The sequence below is a fragment of the Poecilia latipinna genome, unplaced genomic scaffold (assembly GCF_001443285.1).
Source record: "Poecilia latipinna isolate Pla-1442-1.1 unplaced genomic scaffold, P_latipinna-1.0 Scaffold952, whole genome shotgun sequence".
Classification (NCBI taxonomy): Eukaryota; Metazoa; Chordata; class Actinopteri; order Cyprinodontiformes; family Poeciliidae; genus Poecilia; species Poecilia latipinna.
Genome location: NW_015113568.1, coordinates 39,590 through 51,530, shown reverse-complemented (window position 1 = coordinate 51,530; position 11,941 = coordinate 39,590). Strand labels below are relative to the sequence as shown.

Sequence of the window (11,941 nt, the reverse complement as noted above, 5' to 3'; positions counted from 1 at the left end):
TTCATTAGAAAAAATATATGTTTATATATATATATATATATATATATATATATATATATATATATATATATATATATATATATATATATATATTCAATTTCAAAAAAATAAAGGGAACACTCAAATAACACATCCTAGATCTGAATGAATGAAATATTCTCATTGAATACTTTGTTCTGTACAAAGTTGAATGTGCTGACAACAAAATCACACAAAAATCATCAATGGAAATCAAATTTATTAACCAATGGAGGCCTGGATTTGGAGCCACACACAAAACTGAAGTGAAATGTTCCCTTTATTTTTTTGAGCAATATGCAACACCCCTCCCTCTCAAAGCTGCCATGCTCACAATTCAAATTTTACTTTAGTAGCCAATTTGATTCCCGCTGTGCCTTGTGCTGTAATGTTGTCATCCACCTGTCCTAGTAAAAAGGAAGGGAATTTATTTATTTTTGTGGAATAAAAATGCAAATGTGTTTTGCTAGTCTGAGAATAATAAAAAAGAATACTGCAGGCAGAGCTTCTTCTCTAGCTTTATTGCTGCAGTTTGGAATAAGATGAGATGTTGTTCTTTTAGATATCTCAGCCATGTGTTTTAATTAGAATATATGCCAAATGGACAATAAAGGAAAGCATATCCACATCCATGAGAGTAAACAGCTTGTATCCTTTGTGAAGATCTCCCACCACAAATAATGATGTGGAATCACTGAAAATGGACCAGTTTTCAGGGATTTTTAGAAACTGACATTGTTGCCATACAGGAGAAAATACCGTAGTTGTAACTGATAAAACGCCTTATCCTGTCTTAATTTTGTAAAGCTTATTCGAAGGTAAAACACTGATTGATAGGGGCAAAAAAAAAAATCATGTTGGTTTCATATTGGCTGTTGAGGTGTTTGGCGTTTGAGTCAAGTCTACAAATATTTAGTTAGATTAGAGCAGCGTACACCTAGATTTAACAAGCAGCCTCTCTATGTGCCAACTAAACCTAAAAATAAAGACATTGCACCTTCTGTTACATGGATCTTGCTTGTTGCCTTAGGGATCTTATGGATTTGCAACTGAAGTCACACAATGCAACACAACAGGCACCTGTCAGTATCTATAGTGACAGATGTTTCCCGCCTCCAGTGAAGAATGAAATCACTGTCCTGCTGTTTTGCTTTCTTATTGACATCCTATGCATTAAAAGCCATGCTGTAAAAGCCAAGCTGTCACGTTATTTCTAAGCAGAAGTCGCACATAGGTGAAAATCACGTGCATAAAGCTGCATGTCGAACACACAGAATGACAACTTAACTGCTTCTGGCGAGTAAGCATCCACAGCTGAGTGCAGATACTATTACATGCTAAAGAGACACTGGGCCTTTTTGTTACTGTCCATGCTGCTGCTTAGAAATACCATGAGCACACACATATATATGTATATATATATATATATATATACACTTTAGAGTTTTGTTTCAGGATTAGAAAGACATACAAACGCAGATGGAAGCACAAATACCCCCATAAATATTTTGCCGAGTGAGAGGTACTTAGGAGGAACAGGCTATCCTGCATGTAGACGGGTGGCCCTGCTGCTTTAATCTCAGCCCAAATGGCAGCAGACTAAGGGTAGCACAAATGCCTGAGGAATTGTTATCAGAGCCTCGCCAAATAAAATATATATAATTTAGCTGATGCATAATTTGGTTCAGGGCTGGCTTCTCATTAAAAGCCAGCCTGATTAGTTATCTAGTATGAAAAGGTGTGCACTGGACCCTTTCTCTGATTTAATTGAATTTAAAATATTAGCACCGAAAATTGTTAAAGCTAAAAAAAACAATATCATTCAATGATTTGCTCTTTTTCCTCTTCACCTGAAGAAGCTAACATTCTCAAACATTTGATATAGTTTTATGGATTAAGTTTAGGATTAGGGTATGAGTTGAGTTTAGGTTAGGATGAGGTACTGATAATTGTTAGGCTTAAGGTAAGTATCAATATTAGATTATAGAAATTGATGAAAAATGAATGGTCCCTCTGAAGGTAGAAAGACATGCTGCGTTTGCGTGTGTGTGGATCTATGTGTGAAGCGTCTGGGTTTTGATGAGAAAAAAATTTGCACAATTTCTTCTGCTACCATGAGGAAAATGTGTGAAACCAATGAGAAGTGGTTCATACATTTGCAAGAGGTGTCTTCTGCTCTGCTGAGATAGTGACGATGAAAACTGAGTGGATCCCAGTTTCTCTAAGCAGCTCAAAGCAATCAAGAAAAACCATAAAGAAATGTATGTGAAACAAGTAAAGATGTGTAATAGACATAGATCCAGGGCTACCAGGTATGACCACCCTTCATCTGCTGACCTTGTAAAGTCTAACTTTAGCTTCATGAACAGCGGTGAGGCCGTTCAAGGTCGTGCATGGTCAGAATTAATCACAGAGAGCAAACAGTCAGCCCCGAGAAGGCTCCGATTCAGGGTTATCTCTGTGCACTCATTCTAGCACCTCTGTCAACAGTCAGTTTTGACGAGCCCTGGCTGCTTTGTCGTCCTTTGTATGAGCTGCCAGCTTCCCTATTAAGAGCGCCACCTTTCCTTTTCAAGAAAAGCAAATCGACAAATGCAGCCTTAGTGGTTCATTAATAAAAGGAGCACATGTGCAGCTTGATAAAGGTTTTGGAATCCTAACAAAAATGATTTCTCCCTTTGTCAATGACACATTGATGTGAAAGATGTACTAGGTCTGTTTATCATATGTTTACTATATACTACGTAAAAAACCATTCTTGTGAAACTACTGTAGCTACCTGTCAATTTCAATTTCAATATCTCTTTGGGCTTTGGTTTGATAGATCTTTACCTGTTTCGGTTCACTGTACAAGTCTGAGCATTTGTGTGATTTAGTTAGAAATATTTGCCATTTTGCTGCATGAGTGCCAAAAAGAGTTGAAAGATAGATATTTAAAGCCAGTGAAGAAAGCAATTCGGTCTGATATCGAAAGCTTAGATATATTTTTTATCAAACAGAAGTGATTAATAGACAACAAAAATACTTCTGATCTGAAAATGTAAATAAAAAAACTGACGTACCGTTTATTTCCATGAGACTTGTGAACTGTGATTGACTAGAAATTAGAATAATTATCAGTGTTGTCACTTTCCATGCCAACAGGTTAAATACACAAAAGCAAACAAAGGCTTACTGATATATCTGTCAAAAATATCGGAATAAAAGACAAGGCAGCAAAGCAAATCTTTTAATATTTCAGAGAAAAAAGCCTGTTAGTATGTCAGAGATGACAAGATAATGGATACTGTGTGTTTGTTCCTCTGTCTGCTCTGTAATGATCCATATTTGAAGATGAGCTGAGAGAAATAATTCAAAGGACAACATATTTTGAAAAATGCCTGAAAGTGTAAAGTACAAACTATTAGATTTGTTAAGTGCATCCTAGGCTAAAGTGCTTTATTTCATTTGTACATTTAGTCATGTTACAACCACAAACTTTAATTTTGTGTGACAGACCAACACAAAGTCATGCGTAATTATGATGTGGATAGAAAATAAGAACGTAAATCTCAAGAGTGTACATGCATTTCCCCTTTTGTCTGAGACCTCCAAATAAAATCCAGAATCTACATTGCTTTTCCTGTAAATATTTTAATCTCAGTATAAATGAAGGTGCTCTGTAAAGACCCCCGAGGTTTGCTAGAGAACATATGTGATATGTGACGACGACCGAGAAACATCAATTGGGTAAAGTTGGAGTACTGTATTTAAGAATTATGGTACAAAACAATATCCTAAGCCCTGAACATCAGGAGCCCTGTTGAAATCATCATCTAAACATGGAATGTGCCTAATTCATTGCAAATCTAAAAAAACATGGCTGTTCACCCAGACTTACAGAACAAGGAAGGAGAATGTCAATCAAAGCAGATGCTAATAGTGCCGTGCTAACAATCATCTAATTGTCCAGACCTAAATCTGAGGATATTTGTTTGGGCTTGAAAAATTAAATTCCTGTTCAGAGATTCTCTCCATCTGATCTGACTGATCATAAGCTATAAGAAGAATGAGAAAAACTTCCCTGCCTTCAATATACAAAGCTGATGAAGACATACCATAAAGACGTGTTGCTTTGACTGAGTAAAAGATTGCTCTCCAAAGGAATGACTCAGGGAATGGGCTAAAACATACTCATAAAACACTTTTTTGGGGGGGAGGGGGGCTTCAGTTTTTCTTCTTTAAATTGAAACCCATGTATCATTTTCCTTCCACTTCACAAGTATGAACTACTTCATGCTGGTCTATCACATAAAATTCCAATAGCTTGTGATGAAGTCTGGCACTGTAAAAAGGAGGAACTGTGGAAGAGTCAAAGAGGCAGAAATACTCTATAAGACATTGTTTTCTGTCTCCATACATGGCAAAACTTTTGAATTCTGCAAACTGTTGATGAATTTTTAGTATTATTTTTGCTGCAGTCATTTAAACCCTAGGCCGTCTGAGGAATATGAATTATGCTTAATGTGTGTGTCAAGAGCAATAACTACCTACTACACTTTGTGTACCACATAAACAAAAGACAGCATGCTTCATCAACTATTTAATGCCTAACCACAGTGTGGTTTTCCTGTGTGTCAAGATCATTTTCATTTGATGCTGGTAAAGCCATCTGTTGCAGTCAGAAAACAGGTGTCCTTGCCTTTGGTATGTAAGACATGGTTCCTTTTGCTTCCACAGGACTACAATGACGAGATCAGGCAAGAGCAGCTGAGAGAGTTATCCCTGCTGAACGGATCAGACGAGTCGAGCAGAGGGAGGAGCACACAGGGGAGGAGCCTAAGGACAACGACAACAACAGCATCCACAATGTAAGGTGGCAACTTAGATTTGAACCGAAATAAATCGTTGAATAAAGCTGATGAGTGTTATGTGTGAAATCTGTAGTTTCCAATCACTATTATGATAAGTAAAAAACAGATAAGGTATATGTCTGGACTTAATTCAGAATGTAAATTGCTGTAAATAGAAATTCAAAGAATCGATTCGAAGAAAACGCGGCCATCAAGTCCATCAGATGTGAGCAACTTTAATCTACTGTTGCATCAGGTCACAATCTATCTTTAATCATTTACAAAATCTGGCTTTTTACCATAAACGCAGAGGAAAAGATTACGCTCAGTGCTTCACTATAACCGTAACTTGAACTTGGGTCACATCAAGTCAGTGGAACAAGTTGGTAAAATTACAATATTACTTTAAACCTAAATCTAAATCATTTGGGGCTCAACTATATATATTGTCAATATTAAGTTACACTTTTAGTTGTAGATGTCTGCTTATGAACGGATCAGACGAGTTGAGCAGACTGCAGAGCAGCAGGTCACTTTTTTTTTTCAATGTTTTTCCCATGTGTCAAAATTTCTCTTTGCTTTCAGGGGTCAGAGAATATTTCACATTGTCTTGCCTACCGCGAGCAACTGTGGTGTGGAGAGACAATACATTTTTATTGCCCTGTAATTTGCATGAATATGTAAATACGGGCATATTCTTTCCCTAAATGTGTGCATACTTGCTCATGTAAATAAAATTGCGCGAGAGCTTGGCAGCACAATTTCAGAAGCAGAATTTCCTTTGCTGCTCCATAAATATAGCTGTTTTCTAGAACACCTTCAAAAACAGGTCTTGAGTTTAAATTAGATTTATATTAAGTGAAGAGAAAGAGGGGAGACACATGGCTGTTCAGACCCACAGGAGGCGTATGAATATTTGTTAATCCTCTGACATTTATCAGCCGTAATGCGGCACGCTGTAAAATTCAATGGTCTTATGGATATTCTGGAGCTCAGCAGGATGTTGTGAACGAGGTACATTTCAATAACAAAACATGAAGTATCCACCTTCATGGTGAATTTTCAGATTAATTGGTTCTGTAGATTTTCTTTCCCGTATTTCAATTCAATTTCCACCGAGTTTCCTCGAGGGAGTTAGAGTTAAGTATTTAAAAAAAGGCATTTTTTTTTCCCATTACTTTTTTTTTTAATACCTTAATCATTCACGGTAGACAGAAATCTCTTCTCTTCCATGTCTCCAGAGTTTGGGGATCTAAGCGGCACCAGAAAAAAAAAAAAAAAAAAAAGCATTTGATTGACTTCGCCATATATTCAGCTACCTGCATGAAACACCTTTAAAGCAATTTGTCCGTAATCCACCTGAGCCGTGGCAGTCCCTTAGGAGAACGCGGGCACATTGTGCCATGACAGCATGGCCTGATTCAAGCAGTAGCTAAATCCAGCACAAACCACGGGTTGCTCCCGATTCAAAAAAACATCCCCACCACTTCCCTACCATGATTTTCTCCTCATACTGTAACGATAAGCAATTTTTCAAAGCTCCATGAAAAATATGCCACCAGAAATTCTGCTTTTGAGTATTTGTATTTTGGCTCCCAGTGCACTGCTACCTAGAGGAGGATGTGCCAGAGGGAAGGAAGGTGTTCTATCCCACCTACGGGAGAACGTTAAAAAGTGAGTTAACAATGCTACATCCTTAGCGGTGCAGCAGTGTCTCTGTGGAGCAATTGCTGGACAGTCACACTGTTATTAAAGAAACAATATGGCCTAAATTCCTCTTGATTGCCCCGGACCTCTGGCCTCTCTGCTGGCGCATGCAGTAATGCTGTTTATACCTGTGTGCCTGCAGCCTGAGGCAGGTGTTCTTGTACAAACAAAAAGGTACTGCTCAGTCTTACTGAAAGAATGGTGTTTCTCAGTCACATTTCGTGTAAGTAAAAACAAAATAAAGATACTAAAGAGTTCTCTGATGATTGTAAAAGTTACCTCAGTAGTTTTTTTTTGTTTGTTTGTTTGTTTTTTCCCCAGTTTATTTTACCTAGAGTTAAGAATGTTACAATCAGGCTATGCGTATGCCAAGATAAGAGATTTATTTCTGTCTTAATCCTACTTTCTTGCAAAAATAACTCCACCTTTGACAACAACAACAAAAAAAATGCTGTGAGGCAAGATTCTGAGTATATGCTTTTTTGTGTGTGTGTGCTTGTCTGTTTGTGCAGGGGCCACGGAGGTGCAAGCAGAAGAGCAGCAACACCACGAGGGACAGCCGCAGCCACACACAGCAAACTTCCCAAAACCGCTCTGACGAGGGACTTGCAAGCTCCAAGGGCCAGGGGGGCAGCAGCAAACGCCGGATACAGGCCCCCACTGTTAGCAGTCACACATGAATCATATGATGACTATGTAAGTCCAATCCTCTTTACTCAAATGCAGAAAGTCTCTCTGGTGGAAATTTGACTCAATCAGAAATGCTCTAATCCACTTCGATGTGCTCTGAATGAGTGTGGCTTTTTATGAATGCGCATCCTACGACGTGAGTTTGCAAAAAAATTTAAATAAAGCAATAAGAAATTATCCCTGATTTTAGTTAACATATTTTACTGTGTAAATTGCATACTCCAAAATAATTGTGGAGAATCCAAAAGATGCGCATAAATTTATTTGCAGCAGTAAAAGTCTGAAGTTCCAAGGATTCCAACTCAGACGTTGATGTATGAATGCACGGTTGTTGCAAACTAATTGTGGGTTCTGGCCTTTACACACACACACACACACACACCCACATGCACACACACACACAACTTTCAACTAAAAAGTGATTCAGCTTTGCAAAACTGAAAGTACTGAACTAAGCTGAAGTTTACTCCATAAACCACAAGTTTTGCTTCATAGTACCAATCTTTGATCATATTATGTATCTTATGGCATATTGCATATGATAAATAAGATAAGAACTATCCTGTGATACCACTTTTTGAACCTTGAAAAGGGAAATGAAACATTTTGGAAATTTGCTAATATGCATTCCACTGAGACGTTGGCTACAATGTGAAAAACATGTTATTGGTTCCAGTTCACCTTTCGTAAGCTTTCAGATCATACAGTCATTAAGAGTTTGGATAGTAAGTGATTAGTGGAATAGAAGAAGTGTCTAATGCTTATAAAACAGTAATCCTATATGTTACATGTTAGGAGCATCTAATAATATGGCATTTATTTACTGCCAAGTCCCAGATCTAAATTACCACATAGGTCGGTTGTCAATATTTAATATCATCACACTCTTAAAATAATGGCCTTAGTTGTTTTTCATAAAAGTGATTTTGGCAGGAAAAAAGAGACCTAGGCCATTATTTTACAAAGTTGACAATAATCTGTAATTATATTTATGAGTGTATCCCAAAGCTTTTATACAAAACTCATAGGAGATAAAACAATAAATGCTCCAATCTCTTTCAAAGTGAGTGAGCCTGATTTAGAGAGCATTATTGATGTTTTAACATTCTGCAATCAACTTTAAACCAATTTATTTAGAAAGCACCTTAAAAGCGACCGGTTTGACTTAAGTGCCGTCCAGCAAACAAAGCAAAACATTGCAAGAGCAAAAATTAAAAACTAATGCACAAAAAATTACATTAAGAGTCTTTGTTTTCATACATTTAGTTATTGGTGGTTCTCCTAATTGGAACACTGTTTAAATGTTTTTGCGTTATTTGACCTGCACCTGAACTTTAAACAGAGAAAGAATAGCAAAAGAAAGGATCGTTTAAAATAAACCACACACAAATATTGTTTTCCCTTGCTACACATTGGATACTATCAGAATCCAACAAAAATAGTAACATTACGTTTCAGTGCTTTGCATCCAAACAAGCAGATTCAAACTCATTTATCAGAAATAAACAATAACACCAAAATGATGAAAATGTGCAGAAGCATAAGGCACTGGTGTGTTAGTGCAATACAAAAAAGTACAATAAATAGTATTTCAAACAGACAGCTACAGGAATGTTGCAGAGCTGAGTTAGAAGAACACATCAATCAATACAAACAAACAGCATGAACAAATAAAAAGAGATATGTGAAATATTGTTCGATCAGGGACTAACAAGACACATCAATCCATTTTCTTCACTTGCGTCATCTTATTCAACAGCTGGAGGGCTGGTGCTTATGTCAGCCATCAATGAGAGGAGGACAGTGTACCACCTAAACAAGTTGCTGACACACACAAAAAAAAAGTCATTTAGAGTTGCCAGTTAACCTCAACGTGGATGTTTTAGACAGAGGAAAGGATCCGGAGTACTGCTGAGAAAAATGCACCACACACAAAAAGACCCAACTGAAATCATCCTGATTTTTAAATTCTAAGCACAATTATATTAAAGGGGGGGATTTATGTGAAGTTGACTTTTTTAAAACTGTATATCATTTTATTACCTTGTTAAAAAACATTGCTTTGATTATTTTATGCAACAGGGCGCATTTACATATGTGCTGTTCAAAATGATTATTCAATAAGAATCCCTTATTAATGAAGTGAAAATAAAAACATGCCTAAAAGGCCTGAAAGAACTTTGTGTGCAACAGAATCCCCTACTATTTGTTACTGTTTAGATCAAAGTAACATGTCTCTCAGTATGTCAGTGCACATGGGCAGAAAAGGCGTTGTGTGACTGCAGCCTAACAGAAGTCAAGTGAGTCGTCACATGCATTGAAAAAAACTGTTTCAAATGAGAGCAAAGAAAAAGCTATTTATGACTGAGTACACAGTAGCAGATTCTGACTAAATCAAGAAAACAATGAAGGTATTTGCTATGAACTTCAGATACACCAGTGGATCTTTAAGAGTTACAGCTTTGCATAGCATCTATAACTTGACTGGCAAGCACCTTTTCACAAGACATGAATTTTGTATTTGCATTTGCATTTACTTTGTCTGAGCTATTTTTCCCAGTGCCTAATAGAAGGGAGGGAAACTATGTTGGTCTCCAGAGTGGAAACCTAAATATTCACAGCTAGGATACGTCTGTTTAGCAAATGAAATTTACAAAACACCAGTATTATTCTTTAGGAATTAAATAAGCATATTGGTTTGAAGAATAAATCCCATACATTCTGGAAGGTGCCACTAAAGTTCTCCCAAAGGTAGCAGTATGTGCAAGAAGACACAAATCCATGAAGCCCTCGGCGGTAAATAGTTGGACCACTAAAATGCAAAAAGAAAGATCTTGATTAGCTGTCTGCAAAATCTCTCACATTACATAGTTCTGGGTTTCCATGTTGAAAAATTATGCAAGGCCAAAACTGAAAACAAGCTTGTCCTGAGATCTGAGGGATCTTTCAAGGTCATTTTACAAAGAGAACACCAGAAGTAAGCTCCGAGTTTCATCCAGATGAAAAAAGGCAACACTTTTACCAGTCTATTTCCTCAGCGCTTTCCTGCAAAGGAAGAAAAAAAAAAAACAGAAAGAACCCATGTGTGCAGGCAGTTGAAGATTGGGCTGTCTGCATGGGGAAATGCACAAGCGTAGACTCATTACCAAACCAAATTGAGTCCTGATGCAGAGCCTGTGTATTTCTGAGGAGCGAAAAAGCGAAGCATTTCTTCTCTTTGTAATTGGAGGTCGGGAAGGAGGCTGGAAGCAGGGAAACGAGGGGATTAAAGAAAGATGAGTTTGTCCTGAACATTCCCTTCTCTCATATCTCACTTTGCTGTTTTTTTTTTGTTTTTTTTACTACATTAAATAATTACATTTGAGCGTGCTTCAAGATTGTAACAGGATCATTTTTAACAAAGACCTGATTTAGCTTAATTTTTTATTCACCAAAGTTATTGAATCCTGCAATGCACAACTTTGGCATGGTTTCCCTTTTCCACCCAGTGCTTTCCTTTAGGAAAATATTATGTGCATGAGCATTATGTAGTTTCTCTAGAGGATATTCACTGGTGGATTTTTGTCAAACTGTCAATCTGCTTTATAAAGGTGATACTCAGAAAAAGTCTGAAAGTGTTCCTAATTGAGTGCGTTATTGATTTAAAACTCTGACGGAAAATTTTAGGAAGCTGGCTCTTATCATGTATCAGTGTTTGCGCTCTGGAGTTTGTGATCTCAGTGTTTTCCTTTTAATATCCTGCCACAAATCCGACTTTACTGGATCCTTTACAGCAATACTTTGTTTACTCCGTTCCTCCTGGAGCGCAGCACTTTGTGAAATGATTCTTGTAGTTTCTTTTTTTCCCCTCAACTAATCCCCGGGAGACTATAAAACCAGCTGAGAATTGATCCCACTAAGCACCGTCTGTGTAGTCAGAAATTAATATAGCTTATTCTTCTGAGCCACCATTCATTTCCAGTGCTGTGAAAACCACACATTGGTTTTCACAGCACTGGAAACCAATGTGATTCACATTCACTCACATTTAGTTTAAGACAACATGTTTCATGGTTACAATGTGCTATTGCTTTCTGCTGTATTTTTTTGTCAACTCCGTATAATCTACTCTGCTGTTGTTTTCAATAAGGCAATGCTTTTCATTAATAGATATTCAAAGAAAAACACAACAATTTAGAGTGGAATTACTCTTGAACTGAAAAATATGCCTTTGACACCATATTTACAAACACTCTTCCTGTGCTGCTTCTCTGATCGCCTGCACCTAATTCAACATTTCGTGGCTTTTTGTTTTTTTTCACTAATCCATCTTTAAAACTAAAGACTACCTGACTTTCTATGGCAAACGCATATCTGATTTATCTTAACGTAATTATAGAAATATCATGTCCTTGTTTTACAGTGCTACAATTTGAAAATTGTGTGGTTCTCTTAAAAGCTTGTAGGCAGCCAGTCTTACCTGCGGTACTTAACTCTTTTCATGACTTCATTTGGTATAAATCAAGATGAGCGTCTCCCGGTGGATTAAGCTAATGGCTAGCCCAAAAGCAAACTTCCTTAGGTAGGACATAGTGCAGCACCACTTATCTTCTGGAGTTTAATGTGTCATTTTGTTTCACATTCACGATATATATATATATATATATATATATATATATATATATATATATATATATATATATATATATATATAT

General features: G+C 37.0%; 1 protein-coding gene across 3 annotated transcripts in view; it reads left to right on the top strand.

Moving 5' to 3' along the window:
- Positions 1-11,941, top strand: part of khdrbs2 (KH domain containing, RNA binding, signal transduction associated 2) — a 96,327-nt gene that overhangs the window by 51,531 nt on the left and 32,855 nt on the right. For all 3 annotated transcript variants that reach the window (XR_001427070.1, XM_015049595.1, XM_015049593.1), the window contains exons 5-6: positions 4,738-4,868; positions 7,070-7,253. Coding sequence is in view for 2 of the 3 variants with exons in the window: in XM_015049595.1 (XP_014905081.1) it covers positions 4,738-4,868; positions 7,070-7,253 (315 nt within the window). In the remaining variant the exon portion in view is untranslated. The remainder of the gene's footprint in view (positions 1-4,737; positions 4,869-7,069; positions 7,254-11,941) is intronic.